General features: G+C 42.6%; 1 protein-coding gene across 1 annotated transcript; it reads right to left on the bottom strand.

The window, feature by feature from the left end:
• Positions 1-995: 995 nt before the first annotated feature.
• LOC120038221 (NACHT, LRR and PYD domains-containing protein 3-like) lies at positions 996-26294 on the bottom strand. The gene is made up of 15 exons (XM_038984078.1): positions 26150-26294; positions 22317-22483; positions 20392-22216; positions 20135-20308; positions 17974-18147; positions 15584-15757; positions 15331-15504; positions 14799-14972; positions 13943-13989; positions 13257-13806; positions 10982-11025; positions 8713-8909; positions 7926-7968; positions 7251-7280; positions 996-1324 (listed from the first exon to the last, which is right to left on the bottom strand). Exons 1-15 carry the CDS (start codon positions 26266-26268, stop codon positions 996-998), a joined length of 4221 nt encoding a protein of 1406 aa, XP_038840006.1. The 5' UTR covers positions 26269-26294.
• Positions 26295-26558: the final 264 nt, after the last annotated feature.

The raw sequence follows: 26558 nt of genomic DNA, 5'->3' as shown, positions 1-26558 counted from the left end.
AGAACAAGTTTTATGTGTAGTCATTTTCCAGGGGCTTCCTCTACACGAAGCAGAGCCGCCCTGAGCCTCCACTACACGAACTCAGTGCCAGAGTGAACTATTCCACTGGCCACTATTTCAAAGTTGTCAAAGCTTGAAGTCATTTGACTCATTTCGATCCCAGGCCGAAGCCGAGAAGTGCCAGGGGCTTCCTCTTACATGAACTTGGCACCTCTCCAGCTCTCGAGAATCATTGTTGGTTAGGAATAGATAATAGAGCCACGGTTGGACACTTCAGAATACAGCCATGGTTGGACGAGTCAGCCGTGAGTGGATATCTGTATCGGCCACTGTTGGATAGCTCAGCCGTAGCTGCATACTAGAGTCATGTTCGGATAATAGAGGCGTGGTGGGCTGTACCAGTCAGCTATGATTGGATAGCTACGGTAGCTCCGCCCCTTCATAGTCCCAGACCCAAAACACTCTCAGTCTGTCAGCGACCATGCAAGAGTGAACATCTCCTGTGACTGTTTTTTCTTAACTTGTCAAAGCTTGAAATCGGTTCACTCATTTCCATCCCAGCCCGAAACCGTATCTATGTATGCTTATGTGTACAATGCGCTTTGATGAATAAAAAAAAAACATACCAACCAGAATATAGTCATGTCCCAACACTGTTACTATCCATTCTACCATTAGGTTGGTACCCCCAACACTGTTACTATCCATTCTACCATTAGGTTGGTACCCCAACACTGTTACTATCCATTCTACCATTAGGTTGGTACCCCAGCACTGTTACTATCCATTCTACCATTAGCTTGGGACCCCAACACTGTTACTATCCATTCTACCATTAGGTTGGTACCCCAACACTGTTACTATCCATTCTACCATTAGGTTGGTACCCCAACACTGTTACTATCCATTCTACCATTAGGATGGTACCCCAACACTGTTACTATCCATTCTACCATTAGGTTGGTACCCCAACACTGTTACTATCCATTCTACCATTAGGTTGGTACCCCAACACTGTTGATCTGAAGCTGTGAACAAAGATAAGGGTCCAGCTCCCCAAGAAGGTTCATCATCCTGGAACATGACTCAGTTCCTTTTCTCAACACCATGTCGATGATGTCACGTGCCTTCTCTGCCCTCTCAGCGATCACCTTCACTGACTCCATTTCCTCCTGGTTGATGACTGTGTGTTGCAGGAGTCCGTCCAGCAGTCCATTCAGGACAGGTCCTGATACTCGTTTCGCAAACTCTCTCCGTACAGAACGCAGCTCTGGAGGACCAGTCAGACTGCTCTCAGCCGGACGCCCTGCCCCCGACACAGCACCTGAGAGAGTCAGGTTACAACATAACGACATTTGTACATTTTATATTTCAGTCATTTAGAAGCAGACTCCTAAAATAAAAGTACTGAGAAAACATTATATTTTACAATAATGACCTGAACATATCACATTGACATTTAGGACGGTTTCACAGACATAGAAAAACAGGCTGGGGCATTCAGAACCAGGCTAATCTACATCAAGTCCTGGAGGAGATGTCATTGGGTCATTCAGAACCAGGCTAATCTATATCAAGTCCTGGAGGAGATGTCATTGGGTCATTCAGAACCAGGCTAATCTACATCAAGTCCTGGAGGAGATGTCATTGGGTCATTCAGAACCAGACTAATCTACATCACGTCCTGGAGGAGATGTCATTGGGTCATTCAGAACCAGGCTAATCTACATCAAGTCCTGGAGGAGATGTCATTGGGTCATTCAGAACCAGGCTAATCTACATCAAGTCCTGGAGGAGATGTCATTGGGTCATTCAGAACCAGGCTAATCTACATCAAGTCCTGGAGGAGATGTCATTGGGTCATTCAGAACCAGGCTAATCTATATCAAGTCCTGGAGGAGATGTCATTGGGGCATTCAGAACCAGGATAATTTACATCAAGTCCTGGAGGAGATGTCATTGGGTCATTCAGAACCAGGCTAATCTACATCAAGTCCTGGAGGAGATGTCATTGGGTCATTCAGAACCAGGCTAATCTATATCAAGTCCTGGAGGAGATGTCATTGGGGCATTCAGAACCAGGATAATTTACATCAAGTCCTGGAGGAGATGTCATTGTTCTTGAAGTCAGCCTTTTACTAATCTGCACTAGTCCAGGTCCTACAGTAAACCATGTTGACTGGCCCTCATGCCATTGGTTTGTACAGTACATTCAGAAACTATTCAGACTCCTTGACTTTTTCCACATTTTCTTACGTTACAGCCTTATTCTAAAATTGATTAAATAAATGTTTTCCCTCATCAATCTACACACAACACCCCATACTGACAAAGTGAAAACAGATTTTTGCAAATGTTTACAAATGTATTAAAAATAAACAGAACCTTATTTACATAAGTATTCAGACTCTTTGCTATGAGACTCGAAATTGAGCTCAGGTGAATCCTGTTTCCATTGATCATTCTTGAGATGTTTCTACAACTTGATTGGAGTCCACCTGTGGTAATTTCAATTGATTGGACATGATTTGGAAAGACATACCCCTGTCTATATAAGGTCCCACAGTTGACAGTGCATGTCAGCGCAATAACCAAACCATGAGGTTGAAGGAATTGTCTGTAGCGCTCCGAGACAGGATTATGTCGAGGCCCAGATCTGGGGAAGGGTACCGAAAAATTTCTGCAGCATTGAAGGTCCCCAAGAACACAGTGGCCTCCATCATTCTTAAATGGAAGGAGTTTGGAACCACCAAGACTCTTCCTAGAGCTGGCTGCCCAGCCAAACTGAGCAATCAAGGGAGAAGGGCCTTGGTCAGGGAGGTGACCAAGAACCCAATGGTCACTCTGACAGAGCTCCAGAGTTCCTCTGTGGAGATGGGAGAACCTTCCAGAAAGACAACCATCTCTGCAGCACTCCACCAAACAGGCCTTTATGGTAGTGGCCTGACGGAAGCCACTCCTCAGTAAAAAGCACATGACAGCCTGAATGGAGTTTGCCAAAAGGCACCTAAAGGACTCTCAGACCATGTGAAACAAAATTCTCTGGTATGATGAAACCAAGATTGAACTCTTTGGCCTGAATGCCAAGCGTCACATCTGGAGGAAACCTGGCACCATCCCTACGGTGAAGCATGGTGGTGGCAGCATCATGCTGTGGGGATGTTTTTCAGGGACTGGGAGACTAGTCAGGATCGAGGCAAAGATGAACGGTCCTTTAGGGTGGACTGCAATCAGTAGTTCTCTCATTTGTTCCTGTTTAGGTTCTATAGCTTTTATTCTGGAGTACTCTTCTTTACCAATCATGCTCTTTGACAACAGATAATCTGCTATTGGCATTGGGTTTGTGGCTCCCTGAACGATTTTGTCCCAGTGTGTCTTCAGAATCTCCTCAGCAGGCATGCCAGGGAATGTTAATGCTGAAAGGGGGTCAATTAAATGAATATGTCTTTAGGGTTAACAGCAGCTGTTTCTACATCTTGCAGTCTCTCCAGTTAACTTTCCTCTGATATTAATTAATTAATTTATTGTAGTCAATTCAAAATAAAGTCAGTCAATAAAAAAAATTAAACACTTTTGAAATGAATACTTTTTCTTATTAGGTTTATTAACAAGAAGTCATTGGAAATAGATGCCCCTTTTCCAGTTATTGAATTGGAATTTCACTTTACTTCCTGAATTGACGGATTTATTTGGAATTGACGCCTACCCTGGCTGACACGATTGTCTATTCTACATAACATACAGAGCCGTGCAAAAATATTCACACCCCTTTTCTCTATTGTGTTACATAGTGGGATTAAAATGGATTTAATTTAATGTTTTGTCAACAATCTACTGAAAATACTCTGTAATGTCAAAGTGGACCTGTCCACCATACATACATCATCTGGAAGGTCCCTCAGTCAAGTATCGCATTTCAAGCACAGATTCAACTATATACAAAGACCAGGGATCTTTTTGAAACCCTCTTAAAGAAGGGCAGTGATTGGTAGATGGGTAACAATAACAAATCAGACATTTAATATCTCTTTAAGTGTGGTCAAGTTAATAATGATGCTGTGGATTACATATTAAACCACATAGACACAACGATACAGTCGTCCTTCTGAACTGAGCTGCAGAAGAGGAAGGAAACTGCTTAGTGATGTCACCAGGACATTGGTGAATTTAAAACAGTTACAGACTTCAAATGTCTGTGATGGGAGAAAACTGAGGATGGATCAACAACATTGTAGTGACTCCACAATAACGACTAAAACGACTGAGTGAAAAGAAGAATACAAATATATGCAACAATGTACTAAAGTAATACTGCATAACAAAACGTCTACAAAGGAAGACGCTTTTTGGTCTAAATGCAAAGTCTTATGTTTGGGGCAAATCCAACACAACACATCACTGAGTAACTGCCTCCTTATTTTCAAGCATGGTGGTGGCTGCATCATGGTATGGGTATGCTTGACATCGGCAAACACTGGGGAGTTTTTCAGGATAAAAAGAAACGGAACAGAGCTAAGAACAAACAAACTCCTAGAGGAAAACCTGCTTCAGTCTGCTTTACACCAGGGACTGGGGGAGGAATTCACCTTTCAGCAGGACAATAACCTACAACACAAAGCCAAATCTACACTGGAGTTGCTTACCAAGAAGACAGTGAATGTTCCTAAGTGGCCGAGTTAAAATTAAATCTGCTTGAAAATCTATGGCAAGACTTGAAAATGGCTGTCTAGCCATGATCCCCAACATTTTGAAAGAGCTTGAAGAATTATGAAAATAATAATGGGCTAATATTGTACAATCCAGGTGTGCAAAGCTCTTAGAGACTTACCCAAGATGCACAGTTGTAATGGCTGCCAAGGTGATTTACCAATCACCCCGCTGAACATGACTCATGAAGACCTTCATCACCCCACTGAACACGACTCATGAAGACCTTCAACACCCCACTGAACACGACTCATGAAGACCTTCATCACCCCGCTGAACATGACTCATGGCGCTAACATGTATTGATTCAGGGAGATGAATACTTATGGAACAACTATATTTTAGGAATTTAATTTATATCAATCTAAAATAAATATATATATTATTCCATTTTGACATTACTGAGTATTTTGTGTAGACTTGACAAGAAATTCCAATGAAATCCTTTTTAATCCCACTTTGTAACACAATGAAATGTGATGCAGATACTTTTGCAAGGCTCTGTATTTCTGTCTGAATGTTCTATATCATTACACCCCACTGAACATGACTCCCTTCATCACCCCACTGAAAATGACTCATGAAGACCTTCATCACCCCACTGAACACGACTCATGACGCCCTTCATCACCCCACTGAACATGACTCATGAAGACCTTCATCACCCCACTGAACATGACTCATGAAGACCTTCATCACCCCACTGAACACGACTCATGAAGACCTTTATCACCCCGCTGAACATGACTCATGAAGACCTTCATCACCCCACTGAACACGACTCATGAAGACCTTCATCACCCCACTGAACATGACTCATGAAGACCTTCATCACCCCACTGAACATTACTCATGAAGACCTTCATCACCCCACTGAACACGACTCATGACGACCTTCATCACCCCACTGAACACAACTCATGAAGACCTTCATCACCCCACTGAACACGACTCATGAAGACCATCACCCCACTGAACACGACTCATGAAGACCTTCATCACCCCACTGAACACGACTCATGAAGACCTTCATCACCCCACTGAACACGACTCATGAAGACCTTCATCACCCCGCTGAACATGACTCATGAAGACCTTCATCACCCCACTGAACACGACTCATGAAGACCTTCAACACCCCACTGAACACGACTCATGACGCTAACATGTATTGATTCAGGGAGATGAATACTTATGGAACAACTATATTTTAGGAATTTAATTTATATCAATCTAAAATAAATATATATATTATTCCATTTTGACATTACTGAGTATTTTGTGTAGACTTGACAAGAAATTCCAATGAAATCCTTTTTAATCCCACTTTGTAACACAATGAAATGTGATGCAGATACTTTTGCAAGGCTCTGTATTTCTGTCTGAATGTTCTATATCATTACACCCCACTGAACATGACTCCCTTCATCACCCCACTGAAAATGACTCATGAAGACCTTCATCACCCCACTGAACACGACTCATGACGCCCTTCATCACCCCACTGAACATGACTCATGAAGACCTTCATCACCCCACTGAACATGACTCATGAAGACCTTCATCACCCCACTGAACACGACTCATGAAGACCTTTATCACCCCGCTGAACATGACTCATGAAGACCTTCATCACCCCACTGAACACGACTCATGAAGACCATCACCCCACTGAACACGACTCATGAAGACCTTCATCACCCCACTGAACATGACTCATGAAGACCTTCATCACCCCACTGAACATTACTCATGAAGACCTTCATCACCCCACTGAACACGACTCATGACGACCTTCATCACCCCACTGAACACAACTCATGAAGACCTTCATCACCCCACTGAACACGACTCATGAAGACCATCACCCCACTGAACACGACTCATGAAGACCTTCATCACCCCACTGAACACGACTCATGAAGACCTTCATCACCCCACTGAACATGACTCATGAAGACCTTCATCACCCCACTGAACACGACTCATGAAGACATTCATCACCCCACTGAACACGACTCATGAAGACCTTCATCACCCCACTGAACACGACTCATGAAGACCTGCATCACCCCACTGAACACGACTCATGAAGACCTTCATCACCCCACTGAACACGACTCATGAAGACCTTCATCACCCCACTGAACACGACTCATGAAGACCTTCATCACCCCACTGAACATGACTCATGAAGACCTTCATCACCCCACTGAACACGACTCATGAAGACATTCATCACCCCACTGAACACGACTCATGAAGACCTTCATCACCCCACTGAACACGACTCATGAAGACCTGCATCACCCCACTGAACACGACTCATGAAGACCTTCATCACCCCACTGAACATGACTCATGACGCCCTTCAACACCCCACTGAACATGACTCATGACGCCCTTCATCACCCCACTGAACACGACTCATGACGCCCTTCAACACCCCACTGAACATGACTCATGAAGACCTTCATCAGTGTTCTTCATCACAACTTGAAGAGACGTTATCTTTGTAACCTCGTCCACAAAAACAAACTTACCTGTTGGATGATAGTCTTTGCTGTATACATCTGAAAAACAAACAAGAGAATATATTATAAAACATGTTAATAGCATCTGTTAGAAAAGGACATTGATGATTGACATACTGTTCATGTCTAGTATTTCTTACCTTTTGATACCACTGATTTCCATACTGTCCTCTCATCATCCCCGATTAACTCCATCTCAATGTCAACCCCTGTGTTTCCCATAATCATCTGACAACAGCTTGGTGTGGTGTCTGCAGGTAACAGCTGAATCTTCTGTAGGAGGCCATATGGTGCAACGATTGAGACAACAGACAGAGAGAGAAAGAGTGAAATAGAATGATATTCCTGTTATTCATATACAATATGACAGATTCATGTCCTCAGCCTGATAAAACTGCACCTCTGGATAGATGGAAGTGGAGTGGGGATTCTTGAGCGCAAACCAACTGTTCAGCTTTAAGGACCCGTTTGGACTTGGCAGGAGAAATTCTGAATATCCTTGGGATACCTGATTTTTCTCCCGTTCCTGAACAGCCTACAAAATGAGCAATGTAGTAGTCAGTCAGAACAATGTAGTCTCATAATTCACACAACATGCAGCTCACTGAGCAATCCATTTTTGTCAACACAATCGTTATTGATTTACTATCCCTATTTTACCAGGATATTATTTTAAAGGTGTACCAGGTAAGTTGACTGAGAAGAGATTCTCTTTTACAGCAACGACCTGGGGAAGAGTTACAGGGCATAGGAGAGGGGGAAAATGAGCCAATTGGAAGCTGAGGATGATTAGGTTGCCATGATGGTATGAGGGTCAGATTGGGAGTTTAGCCAGGACACCGGGTGAACACCCCTACTCTTACAATAAGTGCCATGGGATCTTTAGTGACCACAGAGAGTCAGGACACCTGTTTAGCGTCCCATGTGAAAGACAGCACGCTAATACAGGGCAATGTCCCCTTCACTGCCCCGGGGCAATGTCCCCTTCACTGCCCCGGGGCAATGTCCCCTTCACTGCCCCGGGGCAATGTCCCCTTCACTGCCCCGGGGCTATGTCCCCTTCACTGCCCCGGGGCTATGTCCCCTTCACTGCCCCGGGGCTATGTCCCCTTCACTGCCCCGGGGCTATGTCCCCTTCACTGCCCCGGGGCAATGTCCCCTTCACTGCCCCGGGGCAATGTCCCCTTCACTGCCCCGGGGCTATGTCCCCTTCACTGCCCCGGGGCAATGGGATCTCCTTCGCCCAGAGAGAAGTGTGCCGTCTACTGGCTCTTCAAATGAATGAGACAGAAATATATTTCTCACAGAGCTGCATGTTGTCTTTCTAATCTAGAGATTTTCAACAAACTATCAGCTTTCCTTCAGTAAGTTTAAACATACTGTTGTCACTTCAATGATAGTGCCTCACCTCTTTCTGACTGGAGTTTCTGAGGAGCAGGTACAGCCTTGAAATTACTGTTGACCTTTTTACTGCCATATAGAGGACCACGTCACAGTGGACATCTACGTTCCATGAAAAGATATAGCTCAGTATAACAGAGATAGCTGAGAACTTGGGATGGAGAACCTTAGCATGGAATCTGGTGACCTCATGCACTTCCTCTAAAGACACTCCATGTTCCTCTACATGAAGAATCTTCATCTCATTCCTCAGGGAAGGGTTGGTCCCTGAACAACACAATACAAAGGAGACAGAAAGACAAATATTGTATTATTACAATATATTACAAAACTAAAACACAAAGAATATGCAGTACCAGATCACAGTAAACTCAAACTCCCAGAATAGTTAATTCATTAATTCAGGAAGTGAAACAAAGTTACATGGAAATGTCTTTCTGAATACTATTTCTATATGGTTTTACCTAAACAGACACAGTGTGGCAGATGAACTTCCTCCAGTTCACCTAACTCCATAGTGATGTCCAGCAATGGACCACCTTGTGTGTACTGCATGTCTTTCAGAAGTTGACTGTAGGGTTCCCAGTTCCTGAAGTGATACTTCAGGATGACATCTCTCTCACACAGCCAGCGGAGCCCAGACACTGTGCACTCATAACTCCCTTTGGGTGTCCTGTGTCTGAGGGCAACAACAAGATATGGTAGAGAGGGTCAATGGTCAAATGGAGAGGTTGGATTAGAAGACTATTCCCAAAGGTAATGGGGAAATACACTAGCAAGTGGAATGAAATGTTAAAAGTAGTTATTTTACCTGAACATTGTCACTCCCTGGACAGTGGAAGTCAAGGGTTCAATCTGAAGCCAGTGTGTGGAGTCCTGAACAAGGACAAACATGTCAATAATACATATGGGGCCTGTTTCCTGGACACAGATTGAGTCTAGTGCTGGACTAAAAGCATGCTCAATGGAAGTTTCAATAGAAAGTTCTTTAAGGTCCAGGACTAGGCTTAATCTGTGTCCGGGAAACTGGCCCATAAAATAAACAGTCATTTATCTAATGTATTTATTCAATGTTACATGGAATGCTGGTGATATATTGATTACACTGTTTAATGAACAAAGGTGACAACAGCTAAAATCCTGCATGCCTACAAGCAGAACACAGGACTGTCTCTATCCCAGTATGAATGGTTGGTCACTACACACCTGGCTTTGAGACTGTGTTTATATTACTAAAGCAGAACACAGGACTGTCTCTATCCCAGTATGAATGGTTGGTCAGTACACACCTGGCTTTGAGACTGTGTTTATATTACTAAAGCAGAACACAGGACTGTCTATATCCCAGTATGAACGGTTGGTCAGTACACACCTGGCGTTGAGACTGTGCCTGACTCCTGCAGGTATGTAAAAGTAAGAATTGACATTATGACTTACCTCAACATGGTCACAAGTCTTACAGCTCTGAGGAATCACTGAAGTCAAAAGTAGTTGTTATTTAAAAAGGACAATCTCATGTAATAATGAATGAATAATTATTAAATAGACTTGTAATATAAATGAATATAACTAAGCAACAGTCTCTGAATGTACACTCATTAGCATACCATAATCTGACATTAGTGTTATATTAATGAATGTTTGTGGAAGCAGGAAACAACATCGTTCTGGTCCATGTTTTGTAGATGTTGGGGTCTGATTTCTGGTAGATCGTAGGATGAGAGCTTAAAGGTAGAGTCAGCTAAATGATGATGTAGGAGCAGCACCACAGATATTGTGATGAGCAAGATGCCCGACTTCTCTCTCACACAGTCACACACAGTATCTGCCCATGTGCAAGAGTTCTCTTCACTCTCTTACAGAGTGGTAGCCACGGGACTAAAACAGAGAAGTTTAGCCTTGCGTTCCAACGTTCTTAGTTGTTGTGGAAATTGACCCACTATGTTGTTTACTTTGTGCATCTACGTCAGAATCGCTGACTCTACCTTTAAGTTTGTTTTGACCAAATAGATCATGATTGTGTTCCTTTCCTGGGACTCAAGTATAATGAACTCTTTCATCGTATTTCGGTTTGAAAACAATTATCAGTTAACACTCACTTTTCTCAGGTCCAGACTTGATCCAACACTCTCCACCATGGTCTCTGGTGTCCTCAGGTCCAGGCTTGATCCAACACTCTCCACCATGGTCTCTGGTGTCCTCAGGTCCAGGCTTGATCCAACACTCTCCACCATGGTCTCTGGTGTTCTCAGGTCCAGGCTTGATCCAACACTCTCCACCATGGTCTCTGGTGTCCCCAGGTCCAGGCTTGATCCAACACTCTCCACCATGGTCTCTGGTGTTCTCAGGTCCAGGCTTGACACAACACTCTCCACCATGGTCTCTGGTGTTGGTAAAGCAGAAGGATAGACTGTGATTAAACTAAATACAACTTATAAAGGCTTGATATAGCATACATACAGTCTTCATAAGCAATACAAAGTGTGTATAAAGGGTGACAGAACAGCTTCCTGTATAGGGTGCATTGCCTAAATGTGACATAACCCACTATGTCACCTTCCATAAAGCCAATACTGATGGTGACATTACAGGTGACATTGTTTATCTTGATGAAAGCCCCTAGAGATGTGACGTCACCAGGTATCATGAGTTACATTCCCCCCTAGAGATGTGAAGTCACCAGGTATCATGAGTTACATTCCCCCCTAGAGATGTGAAGTCACCAGCTATCATGAGTTACACACCCCCCTAGAGATGTGAAGTCACCAGGTATCATGAGTAACATTCCCCCCTAGAGATGTGAAGTCACCAGGTATCATGAGTTACATACCCCCCTAGAGATGTGAAGTCACCAGGTATCATGAGTTACACACACTCTTCCCCCCTCAAAACACTGCACTGTGCTTGTGACACAAAATTGAGACCTACACGTGAGTGAGACTGACATTACAGTGAGGCTGTCCTATTCAACAGGTTCTGATGCCCTCTAGTGGTTAGAGTGAGACTGACTCTAAAATAACACATTAAAACACACCACTACTAATAATCTAACTGTCTGTAGGTCCAACAGAACACATTAAAACACACCACTACTACTAATCTAACTGTCTGTAGGTCCAACAGAACACATTAAAACACACCACTACTACTAATCTAACTGTCTGTAGGTCCAACAGAACACATTAAAACACACCACTACTACTAATCTAACTGTCTGTAGGTCCAACAGAACCCATTAAAACACACCACTACTACTAATCTAACTGTCTGTAGGTCCAACAGAACACATTAAAACACACCACTACTACTAATCTAACTGTCTGTAGGTCCAACAGAACACATTAAAACACACCACTACTACTAATCTAACTGTCTGTAGGTCCAACAGAACACATTAAAACACACCACTACTACTAATCTAACTGTCTGTAGGTCCAACAGAACACATTAAAACACACCACTACTACTAATCTAACTGTCTGTAGGTCCAACAGAACACATTAAAACACACCACTACTACTAATCTAACTGTCTGTAGGTCCAACAGAACACATTAAAACACACCACTACTACTAATCTAACTGTCTGTAGGTCCAACAGAACACATTAAAACACACCACTACTACTAATCTAACTGTCTGTAGGTCCAACAGAACACATTAAAACACACCACTACTACTAATCTAACTGTCTGTAGGTCCAACAGAACACATTAAAACACACCACTACTACTAATCTAACTGTCTGTAGGTCCAACAGAACACATTAAAACACACCACTACTACTAATCTAACTGTCTGTAGGTCCAACAGAACACATTAAAACACACCACTACTACTAATCTAACTGTCTGTAGGTCCAACAGAACACATTAAAACACACCACTACTACTAATCTAACTGTCTGTAGGTCCAACAGAACACATTAAAACACACCACTACTACTAATCTAACTGTCTGTAGGTCCAACAGAACACATTAAAACACACCACTACTACTAATCTAACTGTCTGTAGGTCCAACAGAACACATTAAAACACACCACTACTACTAATCTAACTGTCTGTAGGTCCAACAGAACACATTAAAACACACTACTAATCTAACTGTCTGTAGGTCCAACAGAACACATTAAAACACACTACTAATCTAACTGTCTGTAGGTCCAACAGAACACATTAAAACACACCACTACTACTAATCTAACTGTCTGTAGGTCCAACAGAACACATTAAAACACACCACTACTACTAATCTAACTGTCTGTAGGTCCAACAGAACACATTAAAACACACCACTACTACTAATCTAACTGTCTGTAGGTCCAACAGAACACATTAAAACAGACCACTACTACTAATCTAACTGTCTGTAGGTCCAACAGAACACATTAAAACACACCATTACTACTAATCTAACTGTCTGTAGGTCCAACAGAACACATTAAAACACACCACTACTACTAATCTAACTGTCTGTAGGTCCAACAGAACACATTAAAACACACCACTACTACTAATCTAACTGTCTGTAGGTCCAACAGAACACATTAAAACACACCACTACTACTAATCTAACTGTCTGTAGGTCCAACAGAACACATTAAAACACTCACCTCTGAATGTGTTGGTCATCTATCTGACACAGGGTCACTGAGGAGGAGTAAACCCCAAACCCAGGATAGAGGGGTTCAGTGAATGTGGTGTGTTCTGTGTAAAGGTGTGTCAGTGTACCAGAGGAGGACACACTATAGAAGGACAAAGTACCAGCTGGCCAGTCCAGATACACTCCAACTCTGTTAGAATCAGTACCAGGGATGATTCTGCTACGGACTCCAGCATGGTAAAAGAGATAACCACTGTGAGAGCAGAGTAAACTCCAGGACTTCCTATTATCGCCAATCCAATTGTCTTCCTCCACTCCCTTCCTCTTCAGTCCTTCGTACACCACACCAATGTCAGCCATGGCACCATCCCTCTCCACCTCCCAGTAATAACGACACCCAGATAAGCCTTCTTTGCAGAGAACTTGGTAAAGACAGTCAAATCTGTCTGGATGGTCTTCATAATGCTGCTCCTCCACCACCCGTTTCACCTTCCTGTTCCCCTCAGACAGTATCAGGTTTGGGTTTGCTGTATCTGGGTCCAGGGTGAGATGACAGGCATCTGTAGACAAAAGGAGAGTTTAATCAAACCACATCTTCATATAAAATGTTGTTTTGTAGTTACAGAACAAGTATTGATTAGTTACTACGTTACTATAGTTCTGAATATGCAGTTAATTAGGATTAAAGAGACTTACATTTCCTCAGCCCTGATTTCAGCCTGCACTCTCCACCATGATCCACACTGTAGGAGAAACAGGTTATTGACTGACAAAGACCTAATAAAGCAGTCAACATTTAAACCATATTGTTGTGTTCTGGTGCACTATCCAAGTTCATTACTAGAGACATACAGGTATTCTATCCTACCTACTGCATACAGAACGGAGTAGAATTCATTACTAGAGACATACAGGTATTCTATCCTACCTACTGCATACAGAACGGAGTAGAATTCATTACTAGAGACATACAGGTATTCTATCCTACCTACTGCATACAGAACGGAGTACAATTCATTACTAGAGACATACAGGTATTCTATCCTACCTACTGCATACAGAACGGAGTACAATTCATTACTAGAGACATACAGGTATTCTATCCTACCTACTGTATACGGAACAGAGTACAATTCATTACTAGAAACATACAGGTATTCTAGCCTACCTACTGCATACAGAACAGAGTACAATTCATTACTAGAGACATACAGGTATTCTATCCTACCTACTGCATACAGAACGGAGTACAATTCATTACTAGAGACATACAGGTATTCTATCCTACCTACTTCATACAGAACGGAGTACAATTCATTACTAGAGACATACAGGTATTCTATCCTGCATACAGAACAGAGTACAATTCCAACAGGATATCAGAGATGCAGAAGAGTATTCATGTGGTGATGATGTATGCTGTGTTGGAGTGCTCAGCCTGCTGAGTAAACTTCCCCTTAATTCTACCATCATGTCCTCATGTTACTGACCCTACTACACTACATATGACACAACCGCTGCTCACACTATTAGGACATCTATTCTGACTTACTTCAGCTTCATCAGTTTATATGTGGGATCCACCAGAGCAGCTGAAAGCAGTCCCCCTGCAGAGTCTCCTGGGTGATTGTAGCTCAGGTCCAGCTCTTTCAGGTGGGAGGGGTTTGACCTCAGAGCTGAAGACAGAGCAGCACAGCCCTCCTCTGTGACCAGACAGCCAGACAGCCTACAGAGAGACACACAACAGCTGTCTAGGTTGGTGTACTGGTATCAATCATCTTGTAGGACACCCATACATTTGTCCATGACACAAACATTGTCATGAAACATCAGATTTTCAGAGTATTTGTTTTACTAAACTCAGCACTGACCTGACTGAAACAGCTGTACTTACCCCAGTGTGTGTAGTTTACAGTCTGGATCCTCCAGTCCAGCAGACAGCAGTGTAACTCAGCTCAGTACCGACCTGACTGAAACAGGTGTACTTACCCCAGTGTGTGTAGTTTACAGTCTGGATCCTCCAGTCCAGCAGACAGCAGTGTAACTCAGCTCAGTACAGACCTGACTGAAACAGATGTACTTACCCCAGTGTGTGTAGTTTACAGTCTGGATCCTCCAGTCCAGCAGACAGCAGTGTAACTCCTGAGTCCTGCAGGTCATTGTCTCTCAGCTCCAGTTGTTTCAGTTGTGAGTTGGGTGAACTCAGGACAGAGGCCAGATCTGAACAGCAACCCTCTGTCAGACCACACTGACCCAGACTAGTGGGCAGAAGAGCACATGATTAACACATGTTTAAAACATCCACATAATAACTCATACTGAAGATATTTAACTCACACAAGTGTCTGTATGTTGCAGAGTGGACTGGTTAGTCCAACACAGAGCAGCTCCACTCCTCTGTCTCCCAGGTCATTGTTGCTGATGTTCAGTTCTCTCAGGGGGGAGTTTGGTGTCTGCAGAGCTGAGGCCAGAGTCTCACAGGATTTATATGTGAGTTCACAGCCAGCTAGTCTGGAGAGAGGAGATATACACTTAAATATTCAAAGCTTTAAGAATAATGAGATGCATTAAGACAATTGTTATTTAACCTTTATTTAACTAGGCAAGTCAGTAAAGAACAAATTCTTATTTACAATGACGGCCTAGGAACACTGTTTTGTTCAGGGGCAGAAGGACAGATTTTTACCAGCTCGGGGATTCAATCTAGCAACCTTTCGGTTACAAGTCCAACGCTCTAACCACTAGGATACCTGCCTCCCCACATGATTAACCAATGTTAAAAACATACTTTTTTCGACCCTTCATATATTTTTTGTATTAGTTTTTACAAGATGAATGATGAGAAGAGAATCGTCCAGCTCATCGGTGTCATGACGTTGCCCTATTGGTGAGGTTTATGACCCCCATAAATACCTTAACCCCTTTTCTCTCTCTACTCTACAGAATGGACTCTTGGAAAGCCCTTTGTTAACATAGAGAGAGTATGGTAACATCAAAAGGTTGGGAACGGAACAATATTTCTGTAATCCAACCAGTTGAAAGTGTCCGTTGGTACTTAAAGAATATGATGTCAGATCAGTTGTCGTCTGAGACATTATTACTGATGACAGGACGACAAACTGTATCTTGGAAAGTCTACACGTTCTAGTTATCAGATCCACATGGAATTGTTGTGCAATTTAAATATTTAAATATGAAACTATTTGTGAAATGATTAAATGTAATTTTAGTTTTTAAAGCGAGAGAACTGTTTTCATAAGTAAAATATGCTCAATCAGTGGCCACACCCACGTCAACAGGCATTGGTTGGAAATGATGAACAAACCCCTTTTCTACATTTCTATAAACCCCAATTCACGGCGAACTAAGCCAACCTCAGCGTGAGCTCTGGTTGCGAATGGTTGAACGACTACAACCTAACGAAATTAACATTGTGTTCCCAATGACGTGAGGACTGATGTCCATACGTTTAGAAGGGCGAATTTCAAAGTGGAGGTGACGATCGCCACGCTGGAAGGATGAATTTCGACTATACCAGCCAGAATATAGCATGAGCTTAGGATGGCAACTTGGTATGAACTTTGAACTCTTATTCACTAAAGACGTGATACATCCTAGACGTCGAGTTAGCAGCAGCAGCTGTAAACTTGCGTGGCCTAGGAAAGGACGAACAATATCTTCAGAAAGACAGGGTACTACAACGTATCCGTTCTACCACAAGACGACAGACTACAACGTATCAGCCCAGAAATATTATTCAAAGGACAAAGGAGATCTCTGCTGCACCACCCAGCCTTCCATCTTCGACCAATCTATCGAAGCGCAGCTCAGAGTAAATATATTTCTTGCATTATCCTTTTCCGAATGGGCGGTTATTTAGAATGCATAAGATTCTGTATTTACGATAGCATAGCTTCATGAGGACCGATAGAGACCCAATCCATTTGTTCCTCAGTCTTCCCGCTCTTTCATTCAAACCCAACCCCTTTCTTTGTGTAACCAGTCATCATATCAGTTTATTCGGAAGACAACAGCTCTATAAACATTCTTCCGTGGTGCCCCAACTTCCTAGTTAATTACATTTACATGATTAGTTTAATCAGGTAATATTAATTACAGAGAATTGATTTGATAAAATAGCATGTTATATATCATATAATCCATTGTAAAGACACGACATCGGGTATCTCACTACACCCCCCATATGCCATGTCATGAAATATGCAGAAAGACGGATTAAAAGTATGTTTACGTTGTAATACTTCTGACAGACAACTTCTAACTCCGCCCATAACTTTTGGAATTATAGCATTCCCAGAAAGCATGAATTATTGACTCAATGTTAGTTTTATACTTAAGACACGACTCTGTCGTTGTGCTGTAGAATTTGTGAATGTTGTCTTGTGTAATAAATTCTATACATTAGTTTGTACTGGATTAAACATACATTCTTGTTAACTGTAATTGTGTTATTTATGTTCCAACATTCCCTCCATCTTGTTCCAATATCAGTTATTTTGAAGTCTTGGTTCCAGTAGTTTATATTTTTTCTAAAAACACAAACTCACTCAAGATATTTAACCTTGATATAGTTTGATATATTTATCACATTTGATGTATGTTTCTGCATATTTACCAAGATGTTCAAATAATGTTAAAAACACACACATACTAACTACATACAAAATATATGAACTCACAGTGGATACTGAAGAAAGTTAACTCACACAAGTGTCTGTATGTTGCAGAGTGGACTGGTTAGTCCAACACAGAGCAGCTCCACTCCTCTGTCTCCCAGGTCATTGTAGCTGAGGTCCAGTTCTCTCAGGGGGGAGTTTGGTGTCTGCAGAGCTGAGGTCAGAGTCTCACAGGATTTATATGTGAGCTTACAGCCATCCAGTCTGGAGAGAGGAGATATGGTGATACACTGTTAAATATGCAAAGCTTTAAGAATAATGAGATACATTAATTAACCTTTCTCGCCCCGGGGTTCCGCTAGCGGAACACCCACAACATTCCGCTTCCCAGCGCGCGAAATTCAAAAATATTTTTTTGAAATATTTAACTTCCACACATTAACAAGTCCAATACAGCAAATGAAAGATAAACATCTTGTGAATCCAGCCAACATGTCCGATTTTTAAAATGTTTTACAGCGAAAACACAATATATCTTTGTTAGCTCACCACAATAGCCAAACACACAACGCCATGTTTTCACCGCAAACATAGCTTTCACAAAACCCACAAATAGAGATAAAATTAATCACTAACCTTTGAACAACTTCATCAGATGACAGTCTTATAACATCATGTTATACAATACATTTATGTTTTGTTCGAAAATGTGCATATTTATAGGTATAAATCGTAGTTTTACATTGCAGCCACCGTCACAAATAGCACCAAAACAGCCAGAATAATTACAGAGAGTAACGTGAAATAAGTAAATACTCATCATAAAACATTTATGAAAAATACATGTTGTACAGCAAATGAAAGATAAACATCTTGTGAATCCAGCCAATATTTCCGATTTTTTAAGTGTTTTACAGTGAAAACACAATATATATTTATGTTAGCTCACCACCATGTTATACAATACATTTATGTTGGTTCGAAAATGTGCATATTTAGAGCTACAAATCCTGGTTTTACATTGTGAATACGTAGCCATAATGCACAAAATTGCCCGGAGATATTTTGGACAGTCACGTTATCTAACCAAAGAACTCATCATAAACTTTACTAAAAAATACATGTTGTACAGCAAATGAAAGATACACTGGTTCTTAATGCAACCGCTGTGTTAGATTTAAAAAAATAACTTTAGTACAAAGTACAGCATGCAATATTCTGAGACAGCGCCCAGCAATTCTCCGCCATGTTGGAGCCAACATATTCCACAAAAATACGAAATAACATCATAAATATTCTCTTACCTTTGATGATCTTCCATCAGAATGTAGTGCAAGGAGTCCTAGTTCCACAATAAATCGTTGTTTTGTTTTAGAATGTCCATTTCTTCTGTCGAATTAGCAACTTTGGCTAGCATTGTGGAGGGCACATGTCCATCAACTCTTGGAACGAAAAATTCCGCGCATGGAACGAAAAATTCCAAAAGTCACAATAAACGTCGAATAAACTGGTCAAACTCGGTTGAAAATCCATCTTTATGATGTTTTTCTCATATGTATCCAATAAAGTCCAAGACGGCGCATTTCGTCGTGTATACCTAACGCATTTCAGAAGACAATGTGGTGTTCTCTGGTGCGCAGCTGAATACTGCCAATAGGGCGGACCTGTCACTCCAAAAGCTCTCATTCGGTTTCACGTCAAGCTAGACACCCCATTCAACATTCTACTGCCTGTTGACATCTAGTGGAATGCGTATGAATTGCATACAGATCCATAAATATAAGGCAATTGAATAGGCAAGGCCTGACACAGAGCCCCATTTACAGAATTTTCACTTCCTGTTTGGAAGTTTGCTGCCAAATGAGTTCTGTTTTACTCACAGATATAATTCAAACAGTTTTAGAAACTTCAGAGTGTTTTCTATCCAATAGTAATAAAAATATGCATATCGTATGATCTAGAACAGAGTACGAGGCCGTTTAATTTGGGCACGATTTTTCCCAAAGTGAAAACAGTGCCCCCTATTCACTAAGAGGGAGCAAGAGACAAAAACGGAAGTACACATGATTAACCAATGTTGAAAACATACTAACTCACTTAAGATATTTAACCTTAGTTTTATATATTTATCACATTTGATGTACGTTTCTGCATATTTACCAAGATGTTCAAATAATGTTAAAAACACACACATACTAACTACATACAAAATATATGAACTCACAGTGGATACTGAAGAAAGTTAACTCACACAAGTGTCTGTATGTTGCAGAGTGGACTGGTTAGTCCAACACAGAGCAGCTCCACTCCTCTGTCTCCCAGGTTATTATAGCTGAGGTCCAGTTCTCTCAGGGGGGAGTTTGGTGTCTGCAGAGCTGAGGCCAGAGTCTCACAGGATTTATATGTGAGTTCACAGCCATCCAGTCTGGAGAGAGGAGATAATCTGTTAGATATACAAATCCGTCATTATAATGATACTGTAAACATCAACTCAATAACAGAACTTACAGTGCTCTCTTGCAGGTTTTCACGACCGGCAGCAACCTCTGATAACCTTCCTCTGATGTGTTGTATGTCTTCAGGTCAAACTCCTCCAGCACCTCCTCTGACATCAGTAACAGGTAGGCCAGGGCTGAACATTGGTCAGGTTCTAGTCTTGTTGCTGAAAGGGTTCCTGATCGCAGGGAGGTCTGCATGTCTTCAACTAGAGAGTTGGAACCAAGCTCATTCAGACAGTGAAACAAGTTGATGATCCTTTCTGGTGAGGATTCCTCCTCGATCTTGTCTGAAAGGTACTCAACTGTGCTCTCATTGGTCTGTGTTGTACTTCCTGTCTGTGTCAGAAGGCCTCGTAACAGATTCTGATTGGACTCCAGTGAGAGACCTAGAAGGAAGCGGAGGAACAGGTCAAGGTGTCCATTCTTACTTTTCAAGGCCTGGTCCACTGCGCTCCTGTGTAAGTCAGACAACTGGATTGACTCCTTCTCTTCATCATCGTCAACATCCTTCTCCTCCTCATCTTCATCATCATCACTAGTGGGGGAGAAAACATTTTCCTTCTTGTCCAGACATGATTCTAAAGCATGCACTGCTGCTAGAAACTCCTGAATGCTCAGATGCACAAAGCTGTAGACCTTGTCTTGGTACAGCCCAGATTCTTCTTTAAAGATCTCTCTACACAATGCTGAGTACTCTGATGCCTCTGTGACATCAAGGCCACACTCTCTCAGGTCCTCCTCATAGAAGATCAGGTTGCCCTTCTGCAGCTGTTGGAAAGCCAGCTTTGCCAGTTTCAGGATCATCTCTTTGTCTGACTGAGACAGTTCCTTTGGGTTTGTCTCTGAGGCTTTGTTGTACTTCCTGTTCTTCACAATGATTTGGATGAGTATGAAGTGTGAGTACATCTGGATCAGAGTTTTGGGGACTTCATCCTTCTCTGCCTCTTTCAGGATCATCTCAAGGACAGTGGCTGATATCCAACAGAAGACTGGCATGTGGCACATGATGTGGAGGCTCCTTGATGTCTTCATGTTTTTGATGATTTCACTGGCCAGATTCTGATCTGTGATTTTCTTCCTGAAGTATTCCTCCTTCTGTGGATCATTGAACCCTCGTAACTCTGTCACTCGGTCAATACGATCAGGAGGGATCTGATTGGCTGCTGCAGGCCGTGTGGTTATCCAGAGATGAGCAGAGGGAAGCAGATTCCCCTTGATGAGGTTTGTCAGCAGCACGTCCACTGAGGTTGGCTTCGTGACATCACAGCACTTCTCCTTGTTTTTGAAGTCTAGAGGAAGTCGACACTCATCCAGACCATCAAAAATGAAAACAGTTTTGGTTTCACCATCTTCAATGCTGTCAATCTCTTTCAGCTCTGAGAAGTAGTGGGAAAGAAGTTGCATCAGACTGTATTGGTCCTTTTTCAGGTTCAGATCACGGAAAGGAAGAGGAAACATGAAATGAACGTCCTGATTTGCTTTTCCCTCTGCCCAGTCAAGGATGACCTTCTGCACAGAGACTGTTTTTCCAATGCCAGCGATTCCTTTTGTCAGCACAGTTCTGATAGATTTGCCTTGTCCAGGTAAAGGCTTGAAGATATTGTTGCATTTGATTGGTGTCTCTTGTGTGGTTTGTTTCTTGGATGCCATCTCTATCTGTCTAACCTCATGTTCATTATTGAGCCCTCCACTTCCACTCTCTGTGATGTAGAGCTCTGTGTAAATGTCCTTGAACAGACTTTGGTTTCCATGGTGTCCAATTCCTTCAGATATGTGTTGATACTTGTGTTTCAGTTTAGCCTTAATGTCTTGTTGGACTGTCAGCAGAGTTTGACCTGTAGGAAAACAATGAGAGTTGGGACTCATAAGTTTGTGTGGTGTGTTTTATAAGGGCCTTTGTACTGTTCTTTGCAATACTGTATAAAACAGTCTTACTTCTTCTGTCCAGAAGGTTGTGTGTGATCTTTAATGCATCCTCACTGTCCAAACTCTCCACTTCCTTATTGTCATCTGGTAATGGTTCCTGGCTGAAAGCAGGTGGCTGATCACTCTTCATTGATAGCAGGCTGGTTGTAGGTGACTCTGCTCTGGGCTTCTGGACACTGAACAAAACAGGGAGACAGATCACCTCATCATTAGCACATCAATACCTCATCTACATCCTTTTAGCAACAGTATAGTGGAACTTCTAGAAGTCCTGAGGTTTATTTAAAAAACTACATTCTGCAATTGGTAAATCCAGAAAATCACATTGTATGATTTTTAAGTAATTAATTTGCATTTTATTGCATGACATAAGTATTTGAAAACCTACCAACCAGTAAGAATTCCGGCTCTCACAGACCTGTTAGTTTTTCTTTAAGAAGCCCTCCTGTTCTCCACTCATTACCTGTATTAACTGCACCTGTTTGAACTCGTTACCTGTATAAAAGACACCTGTCCACACACTCAATCAAACAGACTCCAACCTCTCCACAATGGCCAAGAACAGAGAGCTGTGTAAGGACATCAGGGATAAAATTGTAGACCTGCACAAGGCTGGGATGGGCTACAGGACAATAGGCAAGCAGCTTGGTGAGAAGGCAACAACTGTTCGGGCAATTATTAGAAAATGGAAGAAGTTCAAGATGACGGTCAATCACCCTCGGTCTGGGGCTCCATGCAAGATCTCACCTCGTGGGGCATCAATGATCATGAGGAAGGTGAGGGATCAGCCCAGAACTACATGGCAGGACCTGGTCAATGACCTGAAGAGAGCTGGGACCACAGTCTCAAAGAAAACCATTAGTAACACACTACGCCGTCATGGATTAAAATCCTGCAGCGCATGCAAGGTCCCCCTGCTCAAGCAGCGCATGTCCAGGCCAGTCTGAAGTTTGCCAATGACCATCTGGATGATCCAGAGGAGGAATGGGAGAAGGTCATGTGGTCTGATGAGACAAAAATAGAGCTTTTTGGTCTAAACTCCACTCGCCGTGTTTGGAAGAAGAAGAAGGATGAGTACAACCCCAAGAACACCATCCCAACCGTGAAGCATGGAGTTGGAAACATCATTCTTTGGGGATGCTTTTCTGCAAAGGGGACAGGACGACTGCACCGTATTGAGGGGAGGATGGATGGGGCCATGTATCGCGAGATCTTGGCCAACAACCTCCTTCCCTCAGTAAGAGCATTGAAGATGGGTCGTGGCTTGGTCAAACCATCAGTAGAGTTCAAAATGCCATGGAACCACATTTACTTGTAGATTTTATTTATTACAGGGGAATTTAACCATATTTACTTATATATTTTTATTTCGTACAGGGGAATTTAACCACATTTACTTGTAGATTTATTTGGTAAAGGGAAATTAACCACAACAGTTATTTTGATGTGCACTATGTCATCACACACAGCTTTCTAATCTGCAACAAGTCAATTTGATGGAACCACATCCCTGGTGGGAAAATATGCATATTCTTCTTTTACTGATTTTAGAATATTGACATTAAAACGTGTCGCCAGTTGGATAGACACCTAGCCTGTGTTACCAGTTGGATAGACACCTAGCTTGTGTTACCAGTTGGATAGACACCTAGCTTGCGTTGCCAGTTGGATAGACACCTAGCTTGTGTTACCAGTTGGATAGACACCTAGCTTGCGTTGCCAGTTGGATAGACACCTAGCTTGTGTTACCAGTTGGATAGACACCTAGCTTGTGTTACCAGTTGGATAGACACCTAGCTTGTGTTACCAGTTGGATAGACACCTAGCCTGTGTTACCAGTTGGATAGACACCTAGCTTGTGTTACCAGTTGGATAGACACCTAGCTTGTGTTACCAGTTGGATAGACACCTAGCCTGTGTTACCAGTTGGATAGACACCTAGCTTGTGTTACCAGTTGGATAGACACCTAGCCTGTGTTACCAGTTGGATAGACACCTAGCTTGTGTTACCAGTTGGATAGACACCTAGCTTGTGTTACCAGTTGGATAGACACCTAGCTTGTGTTACCAGTTGGATAGACACCTAGCTTGTGTTACCAGTTGGATAGACACCTAGCCTGTGTTACCAGTTGGATAGACACCTAGCTTGTGTTACCAGTTGGACAGAAACCTAGCTTGTGTTACCAGTTGGACAGAAACCTAGCTTGTGTTACCAGTTGGATAGAAACCTAGCTTGTGTTACCAGTTGGATAGACACCTAGCTTGTGTTACCAGTTGGACAGAAACCTAGCTTGTGTTACCAGTTGGACAGAAACCTAGCTTGTGTTACCAGTTGGATAGAAACCTAGCTTGTGTTACCAGTTGGATAGAAACCTAGCTTGTGTTACCAGTTGGATAGACACCTAGCTTGTGTTACCAGTTGGATAGACACCTAGCTTGTGTTACCAGTTGGATAGACACCTAGCTTGTATTACCAGTTGGATAGACACCTAGCTTGTGTTACCAGTTGGATAGACACCTAGCTTGTGTTACCAGTTGGATAGACACCTAGCTTGTGTTACCAGTTGGATAGACACCTAGCTTGTGTTACCAGTTGGATAGACACCTAGCTTGTGTTACCAGTTGGATAGACACCTAGCTTGTGTCACCAGTTGGATAGACACGTAGCTTGTGTTACCAGTTGGATAGACACCTAGCTTGTGTTACCAGTTGGATAGACACCTAGCTTGTGTTACCAGTTGGATAGACACCTAGCTTGTGTTACCAGTTGGATAGACACCTAGCTTGTGTTACCAGTTGGATAGACACCTAGCTTGTGTTACCAGTTGGATAGACACCTAGCTTGTGTCACCAGTTGGATAGACACCTAGCTTGCGTCACCAGTTGGATAGACACCTAGCTTGCGTCACCAGTTGGATAGACACCTAGCTTGCGTTACCAGTTGGATAGACACCTAGCTTGCGTTACCAGTTGGATAGACACCTAGCTTGCGTTACCAGCTGGATAGACACCTAGCTTGCGTTACCAGTTGGATAGACACCTAGCTTGTGTTACCAGTTGGATAGACACCTAGCTTGTGTTACCAGTTGGATAGACACCTAGCTTGTGTTACCAGCTGGATAGACACCTAGCTTGTGTTACCAGTTGGATAGACACCTAGCTTGTGTTACCAGTTGGATAGACACCTAGCTTGTGTTACCAGTTGGATAGACACCTAGCTTGTGTTACCAGTTGGATAGACACCTAGCTTGTGTTACCAGTTGGATAGACACCTAGCTTGTGTTACCAGTTGGATAGACACCTAGCTTGTGTCACCAGTTGGATAGACACCTAGCTTGTGTCACCAGTTGGATAGACACCTAGCCTGTGTTACCAGTTGGATAGACACCTAGCTTGTGTCACCAGTTGGATAGACACCTAGCTTGTGTTACCAGTTGGATAGACACCTAGCTTGTGTCACCAGTTGGATAGACACCTAGCTTGTGTTACCAGTTGGATAGACACCTAGCGTGTGTTACCAGTTGGATAGACACCTAGCTTGTGTTACCAGTTGGATAGAAACCTAGCTTGTGTTACCAGTTGGATAGACACCTAGCTTGTGTTACCAGTTGGATAGACACCTAGCTTGTGTTACCAGTTGGATAGACACCTAGCTTGTGTTACCAGTTGGATAGACACCTAGCTTGTGTTACCAGTTGGATAGACACCTAGCTTGTGTTTGCAGTTGGTTCTAGGATTTTTAACTTAAAGATATAGGCCTACATGTTATGTAATTTGGAAACACTTCTCTTAAAATGTGTTGTATATCTTTAAAATAACTATATGTACAATTTATCGCTTACCTCTTAGAACTGGTGTCTTGAGGCAGACTCTTTTTAGAGGGTGTGGCCCCCTCCTCTCGGTCAGAATACTTCCTCTTAGAGGCAGTGCCTCTCTTCTCGCTCTCCCCAGAGAGACTCATTTCAGAGGCAGTGGTCCCCTCCTATCTCTCCCCACAGAGACTCATCAGCTATCTGGATTTGGGTGAATGAGAAATGGGGAGGCTAAGGGCAAGTTGCTATGGGGAGGGGTGCAGGGCTGTGGACTGGGGTTGGGGTAGCCAGGTGGAAAGCATGGCCAGCCGTAGAAAAATGCTTATTGAAATTCTCAATTATCACGGATTTATCGGTGGTGACAGTGTTTCCTAGCTTCAGTGCTGTGGACAGCTGGGAGGAGGTGCTCTTATTCTCCATGGACTTGTGTCCCAGAACT

Source organism: Salvelinus namaycush, unplaced genomic scaffold, assembly GCF_016432855.1.
Source record: "Salvelinus namaycush isolate Seneca unplaced genomic scaffold, SaNama_1.0 Scaffold2108, whole genome shotgun sequence".
In the NCBI taxonomy this organism is placed as follows: domain Eukaryota; kingdom Metazoa; phylum Chordata; class Actinopteri; order Salmoniformes; family Salmonidae; genus Salvelinus; species Salvelinus namaycush.
Note: the sequence above shows the minus strand (reverse complement) of the source record. Positions and strands in the feature narration are given on the sequence as shown.

Coding starts and splice junctions, on each gene's coding strand:
- LOC120038221 (XM_038984078.1), bottom strand. CDS start 26,268: ATGAGTCTCTCTGGGGAGAGCGAGAAGAGAGGCACTGCCTCTAAGAGG. Junction 14,973..15,330: donor TGTAAACTACACACACTGGG/GTAAGTACATCT, acceptor GTCTCTCTGTAG/GCTGTCTGGCTGTCTGGTCA. Junction 7,969..8,712: donor ACGTGGTCCTCTATATGGCA/GTAAAAAGGTCA, acceptor ACTCTTCCCCAG/GTCGTTGCTGTAAAAGAGAA.